The sequence below is a fragment of the Lagenorhynchus albirostris genome, chromosome 20 (genome assembly GCF_949774975.1).
Source record: "Lagenorhynchus albirostris chromosome 20, mLagAlb1.1, whole genome shotgun sequence".
NCBI lineage: Eukaryota > Metazoa > Chordata > Mammalia > Artiodactyla > Delphinidae > Lagenorhynchus > Lagenorhynchus albirostris.
Window position 1 is genome coordinate 29,387,152 of NC_083114.1, and position 25,488 is coordinate 29,412,639.

The 25,488-nt window shown below is 54.4% G+C and overlaps 1 protein-coding gene across 7 annotated transcripts in view; it reads left to right on the top strand.

Annotated features, from left to right (window-relative positions):
• MSI2 (musashi RNA binding protein 2) overlaps positions 1–25,488 on the top strand; it is a 386,560-nt gene that overhangs the window by 345,609 nt on the left and 15,463 nt on the right. For 4 of the 7 annotated variants that reach the window (XM_060133050.1, XM_060133051.1, XM_060133052.1 and 1 more), the window contains exon 11: positions 13,589–13,651. In XM_060133050.1, coding sequence (XP_059989033.1) covers positions 13,589–13,651 — 63 coding nt within the window. Of the gene's footprint in view, positions 1–108; positions 365–13,588; positions 13,652–17,075; positions 17,126–25,488 lie in introns of those variants that run through there. The other 3 variants (XR_009537419.1, XM_060133054.1, XM_060133056.1) reach the window with 2 other exon arrangements.

Sequence of the window (25,488 nt, forward strand, 5' to 3'; positions counted from 1 at the left end):
ATCTACTTATCTGTGAAAGGAATGCTTGAGAATCCCCAAGGGAGTGGCTGGGACTTTTTGCTTCACCCCTCCTCTTCCCTTCCTCCCTCCCCATGTACTGATCATCAGGTACCAAATATCTGGACATGCATAAGGCTATAGCTCCTTCAGGATGCTCACGGCCCAGCCGAGGGAGACAGCCAGTGATCAAACCCACCGAGCATCATGGGACAGGTGCTTAGCTAGACAGAGGGAATCTCTCTCTGCTACAAGGGCACAAAGACAGGCTGTTGGTCCTGCCTGGGGTGACACCACTACTGGGTCTTACAAAGTCAAATAAAATTAGCTGGGTAAAGAAGAGAAGGAAGTGTATCCCAGGTAGAGAAATGACATGCTTAGACACTGAATCAAGTATTTTTTTTAAAGAAAGAAAATGCAATATAATAATACCTAGGCAAAATAAGAATTTGTTTTTTCTCTCCAGTGTGAAAGAAGCCTGGATGTGGCTCCACAGTATCAAGGGTCTGGGTTTCTTTTATCTTTGTGTCCTATTCTCTTCAATGTAAGACTCCATCTTATAGACTAAGAAGGCTGCTCAGGCTCCAGCCATTACGTACTCATCCCAGAAGAACACATCTCTTCCCTTTAATAACACTTCTTAGAAGTTATGTGTGGCACTCTGCTTAGATCCCGTTGGTCAGGCCTTAGTCACATGGCCACTTTTAGCTGCAAAGGAACCTCAGGAATGTCTTTATTCCTGGTAACCATGTGCCAGCTAAAAACAGGGTTCTGGTATTAAGGAAGAAGAGTGAAATATTTATTAGGGGACACTTAGCAATCTCTGCCACAAACCTGAAAGGGGCTGCGGTGCAGGTCCCAGGGATTAAGAGCAGTTAATGGGATGGGGGTGGGTCAGGGGAGACAAGGTTAGAAAGGGGGGCAGATTCCGGAACTCACATTTGATCCACAAAACACATGAAAAGCCCTTAGAGGATTTTAGGTAGAGGAGTGATGTGGTCAGATTTCCAAAGTGAGTCAGAAGGGGTTTGGGGTGGCGCGGGGTGGGGGGCAGTGAGGGACCCATGTGGGTGAGTTCAAAAGAATGCTCCCCTCTTTCTGCACTGCCTCTCCTCCTCTCTGCCTCTTCCTCTCGGGCTCTGTTCCTCTCCCCCTGCCTCAGGTTGGCTGCGGCCCTTTGGGGGTCTTTCAGCTCTACTGGGACAGCAGGGTTAATGCAGCCCCAACCGTCAAAAAAGTGTCTGAGCCACAGCCTTGGCTACTGAAGTGACCTCAGACACAGGGCCCTGGGGGCAGCCAGGAGAGTCAGGCTAGCATCCCTGGCTCGGTGCTGCCTCCTCCCTCCTAGGATGACTGTGTGGGAACAGCCGGGTGGTACAGGTTCCAGACGGGGAAACCCTGGGACTCTGGTTCAGGAAGTACCAGTTTGTGTTTCTGCGTCCTCAGTGATGGAAAACAGATTTCATTCAGGTGCTGATGTTGACTGATGGGGACTGGCTTCCTGGAGCGCTGGCTTAAGAATGATCTTGAGGCCAAGTCTTAGCTCAGCAGAAAGGGAGCTGTGGTTGATTAGTGATACCTGCGTGGTTGCTGGATGCGGAACTCACAGCTGCTCACCACGTATTTTGCCTTCCATGTCTCCAGTCTAATGATGGATGGTTCTCAGGTGCTGGTTGAGTTTTGGTCCCTCTAAAAGATGGTCATTCTGTTCCACACCGAGGGAGGGGGTGTGGTCTGAGGAGAGGCGCCATAGCTCAAGGATACCCTGTTCTCTCTGGCGGAGAAGCTGCTGTAGCCCATCTTCAGTTGTGGCTCTGCGGTGTAAGCTTCGGTCACATCGTCTAGTCTTTGAGCAAAGACCAAGTCTTAGTGGTCTGTCTTATCCTGAGGGCCGTGGCTTGAGTGTGGAAAGCAGAGGGAAGAGGGCCCGAGTTTTGGGAAGGGGAAGGAGTTTGCCTTATGCCAGATGACTGGGGGAAGCAGCCCGGGGCAAGGGGCTGCTTCCTGAGCTAGCTCACACCAACCTGTCAGTTCCCTCCAGTTTACGGCACGCGTGAAGTGTTCAGACGTGCTGATAGCTGCCACGCCAAAGGCCTGGGGCCCTGCCTGGATGGATAACCTGGGCCACTGCAGGGAGCGACTCCAGAGGCCTTCCGTCCAGCCCTCCCCCAGCCCACCCACATGGCAGAGACCCTCGTGCTCAGCCCCCACTCGGGAAACCTGTGCTCGTACTCCCACCAGAAAAAGTGATGCTTTTTCTGGTCAAGTTCTTGAAGAGAGAGGAGCAAGCTCCCTCCCAGCCTCTGTGACTGTCAGGGGAGGCGATTCCAGGGCCACTGTGGTGGAATCACAAAACCAGTGGCCACCACCTCACTCGGGTGTCTGTTTAAACCTCAGGACTTTCCTCTGCTTAAGTTTGGAAGGGGCTCTTTCCTCACTCCCTACCCCAGAAATGCCCCCCTCAGGGGGAACCCCGGTATACCCTGACGCGGTAGGTCCTCAGCTCTGCCAGTGCCGCCTGGCTCGGGGCTTCTGCCTGGGTTCCAGGACGGAGCCCTCCCAGCGAGTGATGGCTGGCTCCTGACGGGTAGGGGAGCCCACCTTGACATGCCAGGATGGGATGGTCGGCCCCCCAGGCCTGTTGACATGTCCACAGTCCCAGGCGCCCACAGCTAGATGTTTCAGCACTGTAAACAGAAACGCTCCCTTGTAACGGGAAGCCCCACCTGACACGGCAGCCCGCACACATCTGCTTCATCCCCAGCCCTCTAATCTGCACCTCCCTCCAGCCCAGAGCTTCGTCTCTAGGGATTACCCCCTTCACAGGTTGGATCCACAGGCAGATTTGAAATCACAAGCCAGCGCCTCCTGTGGCCAGCCCGCTCCCACGCCGCCTGGCCCTGTGGGTACTGGGGGCTTATCCCTCATTTGAATATTAAAGCCAGGCTTAGTCAGGACAGTGTAGCTGCAGCTTTAAAAGAAAATGAGGAAGTAAAATTCTGCAGCACACCCCTATTCTGGCATGAGCTGTGGATGGGCCGCCCTCCCATGCTCCTCCCGTCGCATAGAAAATCAGGGGCTGACGCTATTCCCAGATGATGAAAGCAGAGCGTGGTGCCTAATAGGCACTTAATAAATGTTTGCGGAAATGAATCGGAGCAGCCTGAATGGATGGGATTGCGGGTTTCACTTTCCATCAGGTTTCCATGGCTCTTGAAACTCCTCTGCATGAAAAAGGGAAACGTGACTCGGGGTGCCAAAGCCAGAGACCCCGGTTCTCAGGAGGGAAGTCGGGAGACTGAGTTCTTGTCCCCAGCTTGCTGGGACAGTCAGGCCACCTCTGGGCCTCAGTTTCCCCATCTGTCCAATGGGGCTATTGATCTCCTTGTCTCATCCCCTTCCTCACAGATTGTTGAGAGGGTCACTGACCAGGCATTAAAACCAAAACAACAACAACAACAAATAATAGAGTGTGAGATTATAGGCAGACGGCAGTGCCAGGCCTGAGGGATGGGCAGCTCACGCGTCTAGGACAGCCAAGGACAAACCAGAAGGCCAAGATGGGCCCCCATTCCCTCCTTCTCCCCAGGCTGAAAAGACGAGCAGAGTCCTACCCCGAGATATCTTCCCTGAGTCCAGGTCAGCTTGGATCCCCTGCCTCAGAGAGACCCAACCAATGGGGTCACTGCCTGTGCTGCCGGTGCGTTCCGTTGGGGGTGGGCCATGAGAGCGCATTCTCGGTAGTGTGCTGGACAGTGTCATCAGGACCTGCTGGGGGCTAGATCCTCTCTGGGCATTGGGAAGGGTTCCTGATAAAGCGAGTGAGGAGGTCAGAGCCTGGAGGGGCGTCGCACAGGCAGCCAGATGTATCCCCCTGTGGTCTGACGGGGGGGAGGGGTGGCAGGGTTGGAGAGTCACTGACTGCCAGCAAAGCTTTCAAGAAGGGGCACCATCTGAACTGGGTTTTGAGGTGCAAATAGGAGTTTGCCATGCAGCCAGTGAGGGAAGGGTACTCCACATCCAGGGATTAGGAAGTGTAAGGGCCCAGAAGCATTACGTGGCTTCCCTCCCTAGCGTTCCTACCTCTGTTGATGATTCTGAGACCCCCATCTGGGCAGGTGCTGTCCTATTACCTGGGCCAGGACAGCTGGACAACAGACTTTAGCACTGAAAAGCTGATGCCACTTCTTCCCAGACCTAGGGAATCACGGGCAGACACTCTGTGAACCAGGGGTGCTGTCCCCACCGTTGCCTTAGGCTGTTCCCTGTCGGATTGCACTGAGCTGGCCCAGTGGGCCCTGGGCGCTGCCTGCCCAGGGCTGGCTTCCTTTGAGGCCAAGAGCCCTGCCCAGTTGCAGTCACCTAGAGAAGGACAGGAGAGCAAGAGTGCAGCTGCTGACCCCCCTCGGAAGCCCTGCTGCCCTGCTCTGAGTCTGAGCAGGCCTCAGGGCAAGCCTGGGTTTGACCCCAGGGGAGGGTGTGGGGCCTGTCCTGCATCTCTCTTAGTGGAGCTGGTTTAGGGCCTCTCCACACTCTCTTCGTCTGACCTGTGGCACCGCCCTGGAATGAGCTAGGATTCAGGTAAGGCCTGGAGCAGGTAGAGCCCCTTTCTTGCCCACCCTGTTGTACCTATCCGTTCCTCTTCCACCCATTCCGCCCTTGCTTACCAGCACCTGCTGCATCACAGCCCTGCCCCAGAAGCTGGGGACACAGTGACGAAGCAGAGAGACATAGCCCTGCTTTCTGGGGCACGTGCTGGCAACAGAGGAGAGAGCAGGCTTCTACTAGATGGAAGGGCCCCCAGAGGTCCCTCTGGCTGAGCCCTTCCTAGAGGAGCTGGGAGGGACTGAACAAATCCAAGGGCAAAAGGGCAGGAGCGACCGCCAGCGCAGCTGACGCGCGAGCTCCGGGGGTCTTCAGCCACCGCAGCCAGGCCCTCCCTGAAGCCCCTGCGAGCCCCTCGCCTCCTGCCGTCCCATTACCCACCTTGTACTTCAGATAAGACGTATCCTTATCACTCACAGGCAAATTATAAATGGTATCTATTAAAGCCCTTTGTATGTGAAATGTCGTGTAAATTAATAGGGTTTTAGACTAGGAAGGCCACGCTACTGTTATTACCTTGGGCAATAATAATAAAAATAGAAATAAAAGTTATTATTCCACTTACTGAGAGCTCACCCGATGCCAGATACTGGTGCACCGGAGCCACCAACGCGCTGAATTTCACAGCAGCCCTCAAAGGAGGTCATTAGTCGCGCTTCCGGAGGAGCAAAATGAGGCCAAGGCGGGGTTACATAACTCGTCTTGGGTGGCACAGCTAGTGAGCGTGGGAGATGGGATTTTTGCCACCTTGCTTTTAGCCATGTTGTGCATGGTTTCCTTTAAGCTTAACTCTCTGGACCTGAGTCCTTCACCAAGTAACGTCTTCCTGGGGGTATTGCACTGGGGGCTCACTGAGATGGTCGGGGGGAGCCTCTTGGCCGTGGAAAGCGCCCCAGTGGCAGCTGCCCTTCTTATCATCAGTGTAACGATCATTTTCTCAGCATCTCGTCTGCTTTAAAGGTGAGGAGACAAAGGAACAGAGAAGGTTCTACACATCACCTTGTCACCTAGGGCTGACATGCAGTGGCGTGATCTGCCGGCTGTTCAAATTTTTAATGATTTCTGTACCGGTGGGTACGTAGCAGAGCCCCCAGAATGCCTCCCCCTCACCTCCCGGGAGTCTCCCCCAAGAGCCCCTGACCATCCCATGGTCCCCCAGTCAGTGCCCAATTCAAAACCTAAAATAGCCTGTCTCAGGAGTCAAGAAGTGCTGGACTGCATTTACAGGAGACAGAGCTTGAGATCACAGATGTCAGCTGACCCACAGAGCTAGTGATGGGGCCAAGGTGGGAGCCTGGGATCTTTCAGCAAAAAGTCTTGGGGTGCTCAAGACTTGAAGGTTTGCTGTCCTGGTGCACAGACGTGGGTGCTATAGGGCTGGTGTTTGGAATTGTGCCGAGCCCTTGCACAGGTCCGTAAAGAACGAAGCTGGGGAAAGTAGGCAAAGAGAGGAGGCCCAGGAGAGTTTAGGCCATTTAGACTTAAATGGCTCAGGGAGAGATCCTATGGGGAGAATGCAAAATGTTCACTCTTTAACTGGCAATTGGACATCTGAAACTTTGAGAACAGGACATGTAAAAAGCCATCTGCAGGGCTTCCCTGGTGGCGCAGTGGTTGAGAGTCCGCCTGCCAATGCAGGGAACGCGGATTCGTGCCCCGGTCCGGGAAGATCTCACATGCCGCGGAGCGGCTGGGCCCGTGAGCCATGGCCGCTGAGCCTGCGCGTCCGGAGCCTGTGCTCCGCAATGGGAGAGGCCACAGCGGTCAGAGGCCCACGTACCGCAAAAACAAAACAAAACAAAAAGCCATCTGCACAGTGAGCTCTAGCAGGACCAATGGTCAGAGCAGTGGCTTGCCCTGACACCCATTGGCGGTAGGTGGGAGAGTGTCTGCAAAGCAGAAATTGCAGTTTTATGAAGAGTGAGCGGAGGGGTGGTGCAGGAGAGAAGGAGAAACTCTCAGAATAGTTTGCTCGTGTCTCCTTAGAAACTACAGTCTGAAACGCCTTCACTTTGAAGGTCTTGGTCTTGGTCTCTGACAGGCTGACGTTTGCTCTGTGGGCAAGTGGGTGTCCCTGGGCTAGCCAGGGCCACAAACTGCTGTCACAGAGCGGTGAAGGCTGGCTTTGGAGTGAACTCCCTGTGGCCACTCTCACCCTTGAAGTCTTGCTAGAGAGAGAGAGCAATGCGGAACAGAGTGTCCTCCTAGGGCCAGGAGCCAGGGCGGAGCACTTGTAATGTATCAGCCATTCCTGATACTGGCCCTCTGGCCAGCACTGCGGAGAAACCTTGCCTTGTCCCCAAGGCCCCAGATAGTCAGGCCAAAGCTAGAACTCTTTAGGGCCCAGAAAGGGAAGGATTTGTCCCCAGCTCGGTCGGTCCTGACTGAAAAGAATTTTGAGGGACCTGTGTCTTGGTCACGTGTACCAAGGGCCTAGCTTGGTGATTTTTTTTAACTGAATTGAAGTGGTACGACCTTTAGGGGCTATAGGTCAAGATCATAGCCATGGGAATGCCTCCATTCCCTCTCCTTTTGTTTGCTGGATTTTGGAGAAAAGACTTAGCTGGAATGGCCACGCCCTACCCTCCACCGTCCTGCAAGGCTGTCTTCTGATCGCTGCTTCTCTCTCCAAGCAGGATTTGGTGTAGCCACACCCACGTCTTGAGCTCATCTATGAGAAGACCCTATAGTACACACAGTCAGGGGCCTGGCTGCAAGCTAGGTGGGCCCGGGGTAGAGGCCCCCTTCTCGCTGGCAGAGTGGCCAGAGCTCCCCTCTAGCCCAAAACCCTGCTTCTCGGTAGCCAGTTTTCTCTCCTTTGCGGGGAGTTGGTTTGTGTGCAGCCTGGGCCCACAGCTGGGGACCCCTTTCCCATCAGGACTAGTGACTGGAAGCTCTGTGAGGGCAGAGAGTGTGTGTGTTTAGTTCACTGCTATGACCCCAGTGCTTAGGATAGTGCCTGGCACGTAGTAGGTGCTCAATAAATATTTAGAATGGGTCGGGAGTTACGGAGGCCTCCGAGGTCGGTCCCTGCAAAAGTTCTAGGTGAGCAAGGGCACTGTGGGCTCCAGCTCTCTGTTGGGAGGTAATACGGCCCCCCTGGAGAAAGATGCCAGGCCAGAGTCCCCAGGGAGAGCTTTCTGCTTCCTGCCTCCCCAGGACCCCAGCAAGCAGTGCCTAAAGCCGTGTTCTCAGCTCCGGCCATGCTTTGGGGAGCACTGGAAGTTTCCTTTGTCCAGGCTGCACCCAGACATATCATCAGAATCTCTGGGGGCAGGGCCCAGGCATCAGAGGAAGAGGGAGGCAGGAGGAATTGCCTGGAGCAGCTGCAGGTGGGTGACAGTGCCCGCCCTCAGAGGGACCCTGGGCAGCTCTACACGCCTCCTGGAGATGCAGGGTGTGCTGGGGAAGGGGGTGGAGAGTGCTCAAAGCAAGCACAATGTAGGAAAAATTGTCTTTCCTGGTAGTGCACATTATAAGAGAGAGTTTTATAAAGATTCCCCTCAGAAATCACAGCCTGTCAGAGCCATAAGGAACCTCAGAATTCACTCATCCGAGGTCACAGAATTAAGGAGTGACCAAGCCAGAACTGTATCCCAGGCGGCATCTTCTCAAACCGGGAAGGGGAGAGGATGCAAAGTAAGAGGTCCGTGACCTAATACCCCGCGGTGGACAGGACAGTGGGGCCCTTCAGTGTTTACTAAAAACCAAGGACACCCCAAGACTTCCTCTACATCAAGGATTCTCTGCCCTCGATCCCACAGAGGATCCTGTGCATGTCTGCACGCGTCAGAATTATCTGGAAGGCCTTTAAAAGATAGAGCCAGAGGCCCTACCTGATTCTCTGTGTGCTAAAGCTCCCTCAGCCAGGCTAGAAACCCGCTGCTCTGAACGGAGACCCTGAAGTGGATCTCAGAGGAGATGGTCGCAAGGATTAGATTCTCCACCGTGTTCTCAGGAGGGCCTTTCTTTCCACAAGGTTAGCGGGAGACAGGGTACGCAGATGTGCACCTCAATTTAACCTTTTGTAATTTTTTTTTTTTTTTTTTGCGGTACACGGGCCTCTCTGTTGTGGCCTCTTCTGTTGCGGAGCACAGGCTCCGGACGCGCAGGCTCAGCGGCCATGGCTCACGGGCCCAGCCGCTCCGCGGCATGTGGGATCTTCCCGGACCGGGGCACGAACCCGTGTCCCCTGCATCGGCAGGCGGACTCTCAACCACTGCGCCACCAGGGAAGCCCCAACCTTTTGCAATTTTTGAAAGCCCTTACACCAAATGTTCTCCCCCTCGGGGGCACCCTGGGGTCACCTGGGAAGCACTTAAAGGTCCCCCTGTCCAGGCTGCACCCTAAACCAGATAAATCAGCATCTCCAACAGTGGGACCCAGGCCTCAGCATTTGTGAAAACTCCCCAAGTGGTCCAGTGAGCGGCCAGCGGTAAGGATAGTCCGCTAGACAGAGCAGGTGCTCTTTCTTGTTGCCGGCCCTCTCCTGTAGGCATTTGAGTTTGCTGCCCCTGGGCTGCAGGGTCACGGGAGTGGAGAGGCAGCTAGACATGCAGGCAGTGCTGCCTTTCAGCTCAGTTTACCCAGAGCAGTGCCTCCGAGCCCTGGCCCTCCTCCACCACCTTAGGGCATCTGCCCATCATCATACCAGCTGATGCTCCACAAGAATCTAAGGTGGGACAGACTCTGGACTAGGTCCCAAGTGGGACATGGGGCTCGGTCCCCACCCTACAAGAATTTGCCACCCAGCGGGAGAAATCAGATGTGCACGTAAAAATAACTGTGCTTAGGTAAGGCAAAAACTGGTGAGTGCCACAGAGGCAATAAAAAGTAGGCGTGGCGTCGTAGAAGCTCCAAAACACCAAAAGTGCCGTTGACTTCTGACTGGCACTAAATTCTCAGAGATCCAGAAAGTCCAGAAAAGCATCTCGTTCACTGTCAGTGGGATGGCAACAGCTCTCACATGAGTTACTTACCCCAGAGGTGTGATAGTGCCAACCCCAGAGGCACCGCTTTCCAGTGACAGAGGGACTTGGGTTTGTCAACCTCTTACACCAGCAAGACAGGCTCTTGCAGGCTCAGAGCTGAAGGGATTTGAGAGGTCATCTGGCTTGACCTCCTTGCAGGAGACAGGAGTTGGTTACCCGGGGCGCAGAGAAGTGAAACACGGTGCTCAAGTTATAAAGCAAGCCAGGGGCAGCTGAGGCTGGCGGCCAGGCTTTGATGCCAAACCCAGTGATCCTTTTATTGCGCTGGTGGGGCGAGGAGCTCCAGACTGGTGAGATTGGGTCTTTAGGTCTGAATGACAGCTCCTAGGAGGCGTGGCACCTGCCCGCGCCTGGGATTCCACCATTAGTGCTTCGTTCTTTCGTACCCAGGCAGCCTCTTTTTGAATGCAAGATTCTCTAACAGGAGGGGCATACTACCTTCCTAACACCTGAGTCGCCAGGTAAGAAACCTATAGCTCTCAAGTCCTGAGGTTTTATTAGCAAAACATTTTTCTCGTTGCTGCCTGATTTACTGCTAAGAAATGGGAGGTATTAAGCCACTGGGGTCACGCCAGCCGGCTTGGCCCAGTTGTTAGAGCTGGAAAGAACGCATATTCTAATTTTGAGGTATGGACGTTTAGCTGCACTAAAATGACATCATGAAGTTGGGACATCCTGAAAGATTCCAGACCACTGTTATCAGTAGGAATTCAGGCCTCCTGTGTGCTAATGACCATCTGACCACGTGGCCAACCCCGGAGAAGGTGGAATAGCCCTGCGTGAGGGAGAGCCCTGTCTCGAGGGCAGGGCTGATGGCTGGACAGAGACCTGATGGGCTTCATCAGAATGAGAGCTCACACTTGTCGATGCTTACTTCCTGGCAGGCATTCGTCTAAGCACTTTGCATCTATTAATCTCTGACTAATACCGCCATCTCTTTTACAAATGGGGACACCAAGGCACAGAAGGTTAAGGCAGCTTGCCCAGAGTCACTCAGCTAGTAAGTGGCTGAGCCAGGATTTGAACCCAGACAGGCTTCGTGTCTGTGCACTTGGCTATTGGGCTAACCTGCCTCACGAGGAGAAGCCTGGTTGCCCCCTTCACGCGTTGGCCAGACAGGCTGTGTCGAGGAGGGAGCCCTTCTCCGCATTGCCAGCAGCGGACGGGGGACGGTCATCTGGGCAGTGGGGTGCTAGCGTGGCCACGGGCACTCATGGACCAGGGGCTCTGCCACGCTCGCCTGGGCCTCAGCCTCAGCAAGGAGCCCTGAGCCCTGCCAGATCTGCCTAATGCCCTGCAGTAAACCCCTGAATACCCCCTGCCAGGGCAACCCAGACCCCCATCCCTTCAAAAATAAAATAAGAGGTTTCCCAAGGAGGGAGTCTGCCGCAGGTGACCCCTGGCTCCTGAGGGCCTGGGGAGAGATGCTGAGCACAGGACCACAAGCCGAATCCGCAAGGCTCTCCCTGTTCTTCCACCTCCTCCGGGTCCAGCCCTGGAAGCTCCTGGTCCCCAGGTCCCTCCTGCCGTCCTGGAGACAGGCTGCACTCCATGGGGACAGCTGTAGGCCCATGACGGCCCCTGGCTGGGGCAGCCCCCAGCACCTACACACACACACACACGCACGCACGCACGCACGCACACACACACACACACACACACACACACACACCCCTTTCCTGGATCTGTGCTCACGCATCCCCCACAAGCCCCGCCACCAAGGAGAGCCCATTGGCCTTAGAAATAGCATCAGTGGCTTAGCTGCCAGGTCATCTGGAGAATGTATTTGGGGTGAGCGGTGAGGCTGGGCGGCCTCCCAGGACAGGAGGGGGATGGCAGGGAGCTGGGGAAGTGGACCAAGAAGACAGCCCCGGGGCAGGATGCTGGGGCAGCACTCTCTCCTCCTCGCTTAGGAGCTTCCCAAGGAGGCCAGGCTGCACGGGGGGATGGGGGGAACGGCGGGCTGTGTCGCCATAGAGTGGGTGCTGTGAGGGATGTCTCTGCTGTTCTGGGCACACTGGGGGGCTCCCCTCCCCTGCTCCCCCGCCCCCAACACCTGTCACTCCGCTTAGCCCCGTTTTGATGGTTGAGTTTAAATTCAGCCCTTAGCAGTATCTGCTGAGCAGTCTCCAGCAGGAGCCTTTATCTGAGATTAGGGATAATGGATTTCCTTTCTTGGATCAGGGTTTTTTTTTTTCCTCCCTCTTTCCTCTCTCTTTCTCTTGGACTTTTTGTCCAAAATGCACTCAACTCCAGAAAAGAGAGCTTTTGTTAAAAGTCTTCTTACTGACTCAACTCCCCTCCCCCAGCTCTGTCCCCCCCTCCCCCCCCCACCATTTTTTTCATGCTTCCAAGGAAACCTGTTTCAAGTAAGAAGTGAGAGAGTACAAAAGAATAAGGACCTTCCTCCTGTCCCCGCCCTCTTCCTTCTCCCTCAGGGTCCCCTGAGCCCTGCTCCGGGCCTGCAGCAGAGCCTGGTGTAGAGTTGGGATGGGGAGAAATAACTTGACATCTTCCTTATTTTCCTTCAGCACTTTGCGCAAGCACCCACATCTTCAGAAATCTAGATCCTGCAGGAAGAAATGGGGAGGGGACTTGGTGGGGGAGTCCCTTCCCTGGTCTGGCAGGGGTCATTGCTGTGTGCATTTATTTCACCTGGATCTTTCTTTTTCCCCCTTCAACAGCCCTATTACCATATTTAAATGCAAGTATGTCTCTTTTCATTGGCATTTGAAGTAGCTTAGCCTGACGTTTCTAGTATAGCTCCTTCCCTTCTGAACTTCTTTCCTCCCCAGTAGTTCTGTGTAGCTAGGGCAATAGTCTTAGAGTTTAGCGGGCTTCTAGTTTGCTGTGTTTGGGGGACGGCCCTCTCTCTCCTCTCTCTCCTCCCCTGCTCCCCGGTGCATGTTCCCTTACCCGCCTCGTCCTGTAGCAGCTCCTTATCTGGAAGGCTCAGTGGCCAACGCTGAGCCCCTCCGTTGGGCTGTTTGCTTGCTGCTGGCTTCCGGCACATCATTTAAAACCACAGGCACCGGACACGGGTCTGCTTGGAGGTAGATTGTCCCACGCGTGGGGGAGTGTGTCTGTGTGTGTCCCAGGGCGTGGCTGTGCGTGCCCAGGCTAGTGGCCGGAAGAAGCCCGGGGCAGGGGACGTGCCCACCCCTTCCTTCACCTGGACACTCTGCAGCCACGCTGGGTCACCGTGTCCTTCTGACGTTTAGTCCCACGGCTGGGACAGCCTCGCTGCCTGGTGCGTTGTCAGATCAGAACCCCCAGGAGACCCTTCAGTGCCACCTTGATTGGGACGGTGGAGCTCAGACAGAAGGGCCAGATCTAGATCCCCCTAATGTACCTCCAGAGCCACAGGCCCACCCCACGTCGTCTCTGCGCCCCCACACTTCCTCCCCGAGCTGGACCCCCAGAATGCGTCACCCCTGGGCCCGGGGCCGTGATGCTGCTGGCGCTGAAGTGTGGAGTCAAGACGGCCAAGCCAGCCTGAGGCCTCAGGAGAACGGCTAGGCTTAAGCCGTCTCCCGGCCAAGGTGCCTGTAGTGTCAGGAAGCCACCCTCAGGGCCTCCTGCCTATGGCTGAGGGCTGACTGCACCCCAGGGACCCCTGCCTGTGACCGGGCCATGCTCGACCCCACCAGCTCTTGACAAGCCCTGGGGAATCACCAAGGTGCCCGTGCAGGGGCCGCAGGGAGCTCGCCCTGCTCTCGAGAGAAGTTACTCTTCATTCCCTTCCGTTATTTTGGTGTGCCGTCTAGAACCAGTTTCCCGGGTGACAAATGTGTGGCAATCAAACACACCTAAAGATGCTGTGCCTTCCAGAAGCCTGAGCGCCGCTTATCCATGTCCCTCCTAAAGGCCGACCCACGGACGTCCCTTCCCACCCCTGTCTTCTGTGTCGGGGCGGGGGACATGGCCTGTGAGACGCGTCTGTCCGTGGCCCTTTCCAGGACCCTCCTTCACCCCAGCTCCTCTCTCTCTGCCAGGCTTCCCGGCAGCGGCTTATGGACCAGTGGCGGCGGCAGCGGTGGCGGCAGCACGAGGATCAGGTAGGAAGGTGTGCGGGCCCGGCGGCTCCCAGGCATGCCCAGTGTGCAGGGGAAGGTAAAGGCCCTGTTGGATGTGCGGCTGCGTCTGCCCACCACTCTCAGCACAGCCCGGAGGGGGGCGGGGGGCGGCCCCAGCGGGGGGTCAGTCCCGGGACCGCAAACCAAAGGCAGATGATGATTCCCTCCCTCGAAAGAGAAAAATGGATTTCTTGTGGACTTCGGACGGGCCCCTTCACCTGACAGCCGGCTTCAGGGCACCCGTGGGCATTTCCCTCCTTGGCTTTTGCTGGTTCACAAGGCCCCCTGCCTCGAGTCTCTGACCCAGCCAGAGAAGCTCTAGGTTGCCAAGGGAGACTCAGAGTCCATCCGTGTGGTCCTGGCCTGGGAGCAACCCCCCCTTTGGCCCCTGCTGCCCTTGGCAAGGGTGCTCGCTGATCCGGGGCTAAACCCCGAGTCCCTGAGGGTCAAGCGTGAGGCCAACCCTGACCCCAGGGAGTGAAGCCGCTCTTCCTGAAGCCCCCGGGCCATCCCAGACTCTCTTCTGAGCCGAGACCAGAGGGGTCCGAGACTCTAGCCGCCAAGGGAATGGGGGTGTTCCCTCCCGTGAGGTTGCCCAGGTCATTTGGTCTCCAAATCCAACCTTTGAGGGGGTCTGGGACCCTTGGGGTGAGCTGGGAACCTTTCCCCAGCGGCACTGTGGGCTCAGGCTGGAGCTGGGCCTTTGTCCCTCTCCCCCAGATGCCCTCTGCCCTCCTGAGCAAGCAGGGCTTCTGCTGCGTGCTCCCCCATCCCCCAGGCCACCGAGAGGCCCCCCACCTCCTAAACCCGGGAGCCATGGTTTGCAGCTCTCCCCCAACACCCCGCGGCCAGGCCGCTGGAGCACCCAGGGAAGCTTAGTTTGACGTAACAGGGCTCTGAGGAGGGCCGGGGGAGGGAGGTGCTGCTGAGGGTACCAGGAAACGGGGCATTAAAAGCCCAGAGGGCAAACGCCAAAAAGACCCAAACCCTCGGTGGTAAGAGACTGGTACAGTGAGGCCCTTTGGAAATGTCAGTAAAAATCCGTTCCATGCAAACTGGCACTGCCTCAAGCTACAAAGGACCCACTCCCCTGAGCCACCCGCTGGGGGCTTGTTTGGAGGGGCCAGGGAATTCTCAGGGGGCTGCTGAGGGCGTTAGCCAGAGAGCTGGGCAGGGGCACCGGGCGCCTTTCCTCGGCTCCCGCTCGCGCAGCCGGCCGCCGAAGCTCCCACCGGCCCTCTGGCCAGCGTCTCTTGGTCCCCCTGCCCTGGGGGCGGGTTGCACAGCTGCCTAGTGTCTCCCTGTTCCATTTGGTTTTTTAACTTGAGAGCTTTTTGGTATCATGATAAACGGGCCTCTGTCCTACCTGTGCCTGGGGGAAGGGACAACAAAAAAAAAATCCTGAGATTTCTGAGTGTTGTTGGTTGTTGTTTTCTCCGTTCAGTTTCTTTCTTATTGTAACTTGGATTATGAAACTAAACTTTAACCCAAAATTAACCCTGCCTCTCTCCCCACCCCCATTCTCCTTGACTTCATGGCAAGTTTAAAGGGCAGCATGGGGTTCTTTGAGAGTCTGAGAGTGGTCTCCCCATGGTCTCTGCCCCCTTCTGCCACCCCTGCCCTCTCCCAGCGCCCCAGAGCCAGGCGGGAGTCCCCCCCATCCCCTCTAACTCCTAACCCCAAAGGTCAGAGCCATCTCCAGCCACCCTTTTTTTTTCAGGACCAGTGGTGTTTTATTTGTAGCCATTTCCATCCGGAGCCAAGTCTCCCACAGGCCATTCGAGGTCAGCCATGCTCATCACCGCACTGTTAGTGAATTCTCTTCAGGAGTGTGCTCCCAGACCCCCTGCCCACACCAGCCTGGGTTAGTGCCAGGAGTAAACCCTCAGCTCGGAGGTGCCCACCCCAGGATGCAGGCTCGGCCAGGAAGCTGTAGGGCACCCCCCAGTGCAGCCTGGGTGTGCCCGCGGGCGATGACCAGGCGGTGCCTGCCCAAGTCAGAACGCGGCCCAGGCTGGAAGACACCTGCCCACGTGTAGACAGGGTAGCTCGGCCCCCACCCCTACCCGCTTTGAACCTGGAGCCGGGTTACAAGGCTGGGGAAGGAAGATCTCCACCTGTCTTTCTCTTAGTGCATTTTGACCTGTAAGGACTCTCCCCTTCCTCCCTCCCTCCCCCTAGAAAATGATCTGGACTCCAAGTCTGGCAGGATGGCCAATTATTTACCTGTCATAGTGGCCCCTGGGTGGCATTTTGGCATGTATGGGAGGGGCTACACAGACTTATGTGGGTGTGTGCATCGGCCCAGACCAGCAGGGGGGCTCACGGAGGGCTGATTGCCTGGTCTACCTTCTCCGCCTCCTGCAATCCTGCCCCACCCATCCCAGCTCCTCCCCCGGGGACAGGGATGCTCCTTCAGCCCCCCAGCGCCCCCCCCCCCACGCAGCCTCGGCTGTTGGGGGGCGTTACAAGTTCAACTGCACTCTCTCCTAGGGAGAAGCTGGTCTAGGGAGTCTGTGGAGTGCCGCCCTGGCTTGGTCCCATGCTGAACCTGGCCGGGGACTCAGAACAGTGGGAAACAGGGCCTCTGCTCCCCAGGGGCTCTCAGGCTTGGCTTAGAGATCAGGTGGACTATGAAAGGCCCTCTTTGCACTTTCATTTTTCTCAAGCTCCACAGTTTTGTGTGGGTTTTCCCTTCCTTATCATGACGCGCCGGGGGAGCTTCCCGAGCAGAAGCTCCAGCCGGAGGCCGTGGGGTGGGAAGCAAACAGCTTCGGTTCTGATGAGCTGGGCAACGGCATCCGTCAGGGCTACGGTGTCAGGGTAGGAGGGCCCTGGGCCCGGAGCTCTGCACCCACCTCAGCCGACTTCTCTGGGCCAGCCTGCCCCGGACCTGAGGTGGGTGGGCTCGGGTGACCCCCAGGGGGAGGTCCCGGCGACTCCTAGATGACTTCACTATCAGTGTCACTTTTCTTTTACCTTCACCCGGAAGTTTGAAACGTCATCTTTTCTTGTGCTCAGTCGAGACTTTGTTTGTTTATTTTGATCGTATCCATTCAGTTCCAGTGGCCCCATCATGCCCCTCCCCCAAACCTAAATCCAGTTTGGTAAACGGCTCCCCCGGACAAGTGAGGGAAATGGTTCGAATCTCCAGGCTATTGGATTTCTGGGTGGCATCGCGGGTGGGTCCGTGTATCAGCCTTAGGCCCCGGCCCCAGCCCAGCCCCCGCCCCGCCAGGACCCCTTACTGTGCTTTACACTTGCCAGCTTTGTTCCCATCTAGTGACATGAGCTCCTGACGGTGGTGGTGAGTGTGAGAGTCATGTTCTGTTGTCTTTTCTCTTGCTTGGTTGGGGCTGCGGTGAGAGTGTCTCTGAGGCATACTCTCCCGCCTCTCTTACACTAGGATCTGCACACCTCCTCTCAAACACTCTTCTGAGCACGCTCAGCGGGAAGGTTTGTCCACACCTATTAATCCTCTCTCAGTGTCCAGCTTCCTGTTAGTACCAGCTGGTTTGCATGTTTTTGCTTGTTCAGATGAAACAGTTCAAGAAACAAACTCATATCCAACTCTCGAGAAATGTCTTTTTTTGTACACTTTCGTTTTCGATTTTTTTTTTATTAGTTACAACTCTGAAACACCTGTTGTCCAGTAAAACATTTCACACCCCCTGCCTGTTCTTAGATTGTATGTCTCTGTGGGACTGAACTAAATGCATGCACTGTAGTAGATGTACTGGTAGCCGTAGCCGTAGTTGTAGAACATGCATTGTTGAGTTGATATTACAGGGCCTCGGACAGCTCGGCACAGCACGGCTGTGTCTGCAGGATAGCGTGGGGGCCAGGAAGAGAAGGGGCTCCATATTTTCAATGTTGCCAAGGGGCTTGGATCCATGTTCCCGCCATCAGCCACCACCACCTCCCCTCACACTCCCTGCTCCCCCAGTCCAGGACTGGGTCACCACCCTCAGCTCTAGCCTTCCCAACGGAGATCTCTCTTAATAGTGTCCAACTGTAGTGAAAGAGAATGCAATCAGGGTTGGAGGGAGTCTTACCGTTCTTCCTTGTTCCTGTCTTCCTCCTGTGGTTCTTGAACAGATCGGGTCTTTTTCTACTTCTTAAGGCCTAGCAGCAAGGCTTCTCCAAGCCCTCTACTCCTTGAGTCCTTGGCCAGCTCACATCCAGCCCTTCAAGGATTCGGGTCCTTGTGGCAGCCCTGTCTACATGGTCGGAGGGGAAATGAAATATGATGGGGAGAGGGATTAAGATCTCAAGATCCTTAGTCTGCAGACAGGGGATGCATTTGGTCTTAGTCGAGGTCGGCATTTGTTCTTACGGTTGCTGAACGTAAAAGGAGAAAGGGCGGAAGGGAAGTGGGGTGAGAGGGGTGACATTCCTGCTGTGGAGATTACTGGCACTGCTTCATGAGGAGGGGAGGGGAGGGGAGAAAGGGGGCCTGTAATATCCAAAGAGGAGGCCACAGTTTGCCAGCATCGCCCCAGGAAGACGTCCCAGTCCTGCAGCCTCTGCCCTGGGTTCAGGGCGTGTGCAGTCAGCCATCTCTGGACACTTTGTCTCCCCTCCGTTTGTGGTGACAAATCATGAGACGGTGCAGAGGTCTCTTAGAGCTCTTGGAGGCATCCCTAACCTTCGTAAGTTGCTGGAAGATGAAGCAGTAGTTGCCACCTGGGACCTGCTCCTAAAGCCAGGCTGGTTGGTGGCTGTGACCCAACGCTGCAGGACGCAGGTGGGATGTGAACGTTCAGGGTGCAAGTCATCTATTAGCAGAGGAGACAGAAGCCCAGGAAGTCCCCATAAGAGTGTGCAAAATGGTAGCCCGTGGCATGTGGCCCAGTCGGGGTGGACCAGGATTGAATGTGAGCCGGCAGGTCGGCCAGACTGAGGGCCCCGAGGCCCAGGAAGGGAGATCTGGGAGGAGCTGGCCTTCTAGCCCAGTCTTCATGGGAGTAGGAGTGGGCAATGGCAGAGGGAGAAGGTGGAACTGTCAGGCTTCGGGGCTGCTGAAGCCGTAGATTGACCCAGAATGGGGAGCAGCAGAAGAGGGTGGAGACAGAGGCAGAGAGAGCAGAAAATCCCCACCCCACCCCCCACCCCCACCTGAATCCTAGGTCTGGCTTTGCTGCCCTTTGGCTGGACATCCCTGAGTTTCTGTTCCAGTAAAATTCAAGTCTGGGGATAGAATAAATCATTTAACTTGAGCCATAAAGTAAACACTTTGGGGAGGAGAGTAGATCTCAGACCCGCCCCACTTTTATCTCAGGACATCTTCCATGTCCCCAGTGAAATCCTTTGCCTCCTGTGTGTTCGGGGCTGAGGGAGTCCACTCGCTCCTCCAGCTGCTGGAGGAGTGCGGACATTGTCTGCACTGGTCGCGGCACAAGCCTTAGGGTTCCCAGGTGTTGCTTTGAACAAGCCTGTACCGAAGGTTTGCTTTGTGCCGGGCACCAAGGCATATAAAGGCAGGTAACACTTCTTGCCTTCAGTGGTCTGAGAATCTGGATTCCTTCCACTGAAAGCCCCTATTTCCCACGATGCGTTGTTTCTGGCACTGTCAGCTTCATTTAAAAAAGGAAAATGGATCACTGTGCTGCCTTTATTGCTAAAGATGGCTTTCCTAGGCCTCCGTTAGCAGAATCCGATGTCCAGGAAAGGGGGGTGGGGTGCAGGGTTGCAGTGCAGGCATCTCTTCTTTCCCGCCCAGGCTCCCTTGTGCTAGTAGCAAGCATCCTCTGGGGGCTGTGACCCCAAGATGGCCCATCTGTGGGTAAGGTCACGGGGACACCCTCTCATTGGAATAGAGCCAGCACAGTAGCCCAGAGGGAGAGAAAACCTGTGACCTGTTAGGACTGCTAACCAGCCAGATACTTGAAAGACTGTCCCGGAACGTACACCACCCAGTCACTGCCTTGTGCTCTAGGCATGGGCACCTTGTTTCTCAGTTTGTCATTAAAATTTTCATTTCTGGGAGAGCCAGGACTTTGCCCGTAAAGAGTCCAGCATTGGATTTCAGTAACCCCAGTGAATTTATAATAATGTGCAGAGCTGCCCACCTCTGACCTCATCTTCATTCATTTTCCAAGGGCTTTTGGACCAACTCTGTTGAGGATAAAATACATCAGCTCTAATCAATAATTTTGTAATAGAAATACCATGCACTTGATAAATCAACTCTAGTGCATTTAGTGACTGGCCTCAAAGCCCAGACCTAAGTATGAGTTAATCCTAAAGTGAATGGAGTGGGAGAATGTTAATGGTCTTTTAAATCAGTGGAATTATTTTCAGTGGGTGACACATCCGTGCCCGCCCCCTGAGCTGGTTGGCCTTCTCACATGCTGGCTTGGGAGCACAGGCCCTGCTGTCTGGAGGAGGGGTGGGAAGAATGGTGCCCTTGAGAGCTCTATAACAGCACATATTCCAAAAGTTGGTGAACCCACGTGTTGATGAGAGTCATCAAAGGAGCACATACCTGGGTACATCATGGTTCCTTGTGTTCCTACAGAGCTAAGGCTGTCACGTCTATTACCGCAGCTACCCCGTGAGATGGGCAGAAAGGCAGAAGGTTTGGGCTCAATTTTACATGTTTGTTTTTATGAGAAAGCTGGGCTGCAGAGTGGTCACATGACTTATCCAAAGTCACACAGCTGGTTACCTGGTTAGCGAGGCTTTGGTCAAGGGTAAAGAACCCTGAACTTGAACCCAGGTCTTTGGCCTCCTTTAAGTAGCCCTGGGAGGAACGATGTTTGTTCCTGAAGGACTCACCTGCCGCCCAGACACCCTGCACATAGAGGAACGTCCTGGGAAAGCCCAACAGCCTCGGCTGCCAGCTCTGTGTTGGCTGAGGACTGAGGCTGCAAGACTTCACAGGCCAACCTTTCAGACGTAGATTTCAGAACCAGACCCAGGGCACGTCTGCCGTGGCGTTTAAATCGGCAGATATTTATTCAGTGTTCAACAACAGTCATTGTTATTATATGTGACAGGCACCGTCCTAGGCCTTGATTCAGGGTACTTTGAGCTGTATCAGAAAACCCAGCTCAGTGTGATTAAATATTACAGGGGATTTATCGGCTGACATCCTGGAAGCTCTGTTGGAAGAGTGAGCTTCATGTGTTCAGGGCTCATTTTCTGCAGTTTTCTTAGCTTTGCCCTCCTTCTCATTTCGATATTGTCTTTTTATTGGTTTCCTATGATGGCAAAATGGCCACAGCAGTTTCCTGACTCACGTTACCCTGTCTAGAAGAAGAGGGGCGTCAGGTGGTCCAGGATTCTAGCAAAAGTCCAGAACTTTGTGCTATTTGGTTAAGGCCTAGGTTACAGGAAGCAGTCACTGAGGGTGGGATCTGACCCCTCTAAACCCAGGTAAAGGAGCTAAAGGAGCTCTGACACGGTGGAAGAAGGATGGATTTCCAAAGGCTGGGTACTATAAAAGGGGGGGAAAGAGACTGATGCTGGCAGCCCTGGAAGCTCATAGATGACTCCAGAGCACAGTCCCTGCCCTAGAGGCTCTCCCAGCCTAGCATGGAGGCTAATGTGTACTTACGATATGATGCCTAAGCCCAGTAAAGGAGGAGCACAGAGCTGTGGGGGGAAGTCGAGGACGGTTTCACGGGGGAGCGAGTATCTATACTTTTAAAGGACAGATAGGAGCTCCCCAGGGAGCCTGGGGAAACAGCTTATGCAAAGAGCAGAGTGATTTTGAAGTCCTGCAAATGGTTCACTCTGACTAGAAAATAAAATGCATTGGGGTTGAGGGCAACAGCTAGCTAGAGAGCTGGGCAGAGTCAGAGCAGGGGGTCCTTAGTGCCATGCTGAAGAGCCTGGATTCACCTAGGTGACTGGGAGCCTCAGAGAGGCCTGAAACCAAGAAGTGCCATCAGATTTGTTTGTTAGACAAGCCAGACAGCAGGGTGGATTAGAGAGACAAGAGGGGAGGCATGAGGACAAGTGGCAAACCATGAAATTGTAAACACTCCACAAATGTTCATATATAGCTGCCCAGTAAGAGATGCTGTGGGCCTTTTACTCTTCCCCATTAGCTGATTAACTCTGGGCTCCACGTCATGCTGGTTGGGGGACAATGGGAGGCTGTCTAATGGGCAGTGGGGATATAGGCTTGAAGAGGTAGAGAGAGCCTAGAGTCTGGGAGAGGGAGACTTTGAAAGCCCGATTGATATAGTCATATTGGTGGGAGAGAGAGGCTCATATTCTTTATGGCAGTGGAATGGAACTCAGTAAAGACAGAACCAAGTAAGGAAGATCAACCTGGCAGTGGCCCAGCAAAGCCCAATCTGACCCCTTAAGCCCTGGGGCTGTGCTGGGTTTGTGGTCTGGAGCAAGGGGAGGAGAGCAATGCAGACCCTGGAGGGCATTCCATCATGGGGAGTCCACCTTTGTTTCCAGCAATTCTCCTTTGCTTCTGCCAGCAAGTTGTTGTTCATTACCTGCTCAGGGCTATTGGTTCCCATTCCTGTGCCCTCATGGCAGCCACTGCCCTCGTCCTTGCTGCCAGTCCCTTTCCCTCTGTCCTCATCTTTGGTCCCTCTGTTCAAAACTGGCTCAGAACACCAGGAAACCACACCCGATTAACCCTCCCTGGGATGCCCCCTCCTTCGCTCTAGCTTCTCAATGTGATCGTGTGTCCTCAGTCTTCTTCCTGATTGGTGAGTTCTCCTCAATGAAAGGCAGGGTTTTGAGTCTTTGGAAGATATTTTGCACGTTATCTCAGAGTGGTGCCTGCCTTCTCCAACAATATGACCCATCAATCCTCCGGGAGGCAGTCAGCCTCGTTCTTATTATAGATGAGTAATTACTGTGCAATTAGAGAAGGCAGAAAACAAAGGGGCCCTTTGTTCCTGGATGCTCATTAATAAATACAAAGGTCTCCCCTTTCCATCCTGGGATCCTGCACAACAGGAGGTGGGCAAATAATGCTTTTGAACAGCTGTGATTGGCTGTTGCAATTAGATCTGTCAGGATGAGAGAGCCACAGGGATATCCACTCTATGGCATGGACCAGAGGGTTCCAGCCGGCATCTCAAAATGCAAACCCACCTGGGAGGCCCCTTGAGGGAAGGATATCTTGCAAGTGGCGGATAGAATGCTAAAGACACTTCCTAGCCAATTATAATAAAATAATGGTAACAGTAATATGTTAATGATATCTCACATGTATTATGAGTAAGTCATGTTCTGTGCTAAGCCCACCTCCCTTATCCCATTTTATTCTCATAGCCCTAGGAAGTGGGTGCTGTCATTCCCATTCCCATTTTTAAGGTTTAAAAGCTGTGGCTTAGGGCTTCCCTGGTGGCGCAGTGGTTGAGAGTCCGCCTGCCGATGTAGGGGACACGGGTTCGCGCCCCGATCCGGGAAGATCCCATATGCCGCAGAGCGGCTGGGTCCGTGAGCCATGGCCGCTGGGCCTGCGCATCCGGAGCCTGTGCTCCACAACGGGAGAGGCCACAACAGTGAGAGGCCACAACAGTGAGAGGCCCGCGTACCGCAAAAACAAAACAAAACCTGTGGCTTAGCATGTGTGAGGTGTCAGAGGCAGGATCTGAGCCTAGGTCTGTCTCATCGGACAGCGCTTGTCAGCAGACGCTCCATCGTACCAGTCCTGCCATACCTGCAAAGCTCTGCATCTTTGAAACATACCCTCAACAAAAACCAACCGCTGCCATCAACTCAGTTCTCCATATCCCTGGTGGAGGAGAAGAGAACCCAGTCATTTTCAGGAGGCATTATATGTGGTATTTGCACCTGCTTCTGCTCTTGCAGACTTAACATCACGGTTCTGTCTGGCTTTAGCTGACATTTCCGATCTGGCTTCTGGTCTCTGAATCTCTTCAGACCAAAGGCACACAAAGGAGGCCCAGAGGAGGCACGGTCGGGTAAGTGTGAGCCAGGCTAAAGATCATTATTAGAAAGGAGCCTTTAGCTAAAACAAAACTGAAGGAAGTTAGCCACTGCCTGGAGGAAACTAGGCCATGAAGCAGGGGAGGACGCTTTGGGCAAGACTTCTCCGGTAGGGATGAGTTAACATCCCTTCACGTGAGCTGTGAGGACTTAATCTGGAAGGTCTCTGGGAAGCCCAGCCCAGCCCTGAGGCTGGGAGGGGATTGGCCGCCCAGTTGCTGGGGCTTTGCCTTAAGCCAGTGGCTGGGAGGGGCGGAGCCGGAGGCGGGAGCAGTGGGCTCCTCCGCCAATCGTCCTGCAGGGAGGCTGGGCTCCCAGTACCATGGCAACAGTACTATGAGCAGGGGCTCATTTGTTTTGTTGATGAGCAATTACTACGCAATTAGAGAAAGCTAAAAATAAAGGGGCCCTTTGTTCCTAGTTACTTATTAATATTAATAAAATGGTCTGTCCAGTTAACGCAAACCTGTGCGCCTGTGGTAGAGCCCACTGTGGGAGGCAAAGGCTGCCCAGCCCCGCTTTCCCCTCTCTTTCTGGAAGTTTTTTTTGACCGTAACGTGCAGAGGGTAGGCTTTCCCCGTCTTGGCCGGGAGAGGAGATGCTCAGCCTTACCAACACATGGGACCCAGGATGCCCTGGAGTCACTGACCCAGGCAGAAGAGTCTGGTCGTGTCAACCCAGCCTCCAGAGAAAAGACCACAAACACAGCAGCAAAACCAGAAAACATGGACCTGAGTTGGAAGAAACCTCTCGCCCAGTTTTGCTATGTACCCTTGGCCACGGTGTTCGACTTTTCTGGGTCTAGGTTGTTCAGCGCCAGGTGCATAAAATAGTCTCTAAGCCTTCCACTGAGGTAGCCCCTGAGATTTCAGTGTCTCCCCTCCCACCTGGCTTGAAGAGAAACAAATCAGACTTGGAAATGACTTGCTAGAAGGTTACTTGGTTGTTCAGGGGTTGACCCCACAACTTCTGGCAACTGGCCTTGGAGATGGAAACAGCTCAGAGGCATCCCTTATATCCCTTCCCCATCCAAGGGGATGGGTTACCTTGTGGATTAATCAGATACGGATGATAAGAGGCTTTTAAGAAGAAGCAGGAGAAGAGAAGGAGGAGGTGGAGGAGGAAGAAGAAGAAGAAGAAGATGATGACAAGAGCGTAGAAGGAAGAGCAGGGAATCAGAAGACTTGGTTCCTGTCTGGCTTCTGCCAACAGCAAGCTGGTTGATTTGGGGGCAAAGGGTTTCAGACTGTTGGGGTCTTGGGCACCATTCAGCTCTATAGCTCTGTATTGCTGCTGTTTCCAAAGCTCTGGATCCCTTATCATTGGGAGCGAAATGTTGACAGTGATAGTGCCTTAAGATCCGAGAGGAGTGACTGAAGAGAAAGCCAGGGGCTTCCAAGTGCTGAGGCAACTGGTAGGGATGCATTTGAAAAAAATCAGTCACACGTTTTTTTAATGTGTGAAGGCAATGAGAGGGATAGACATATTTCCAGAATCGTGTATCATTAAAACAAAACAAAACAAAACAAACCCTATAGTCAGATATCCATCCTCGTGTGTGGTTGGTTAACCCTTTAGGGTTTGGCATTCTGGATGGTATTCGCTAATAAAGGTGGACCTGTTAATAGCTGTCGTCGATGAGCTGCGGGACTGGGGCAAACGCAGTGGTTCTTGAACTTGGCTACATGTTAGAATCACCTAGGGGGTTCTTAAAATTCCTAGTGTCCGGGCCACGCTGTAGATCCATCCAATCAGAAGCTACAGGGGGATGGCGGGAGGTGGGGGGCACGGCGGGCAGGCCTCAGCGTTACTTAAAAGCTCCCCGGGCAAGTCCATCCTATAACCATGGACTCAAATACCATCAGGTTCTTGCTAGATACGGAGCC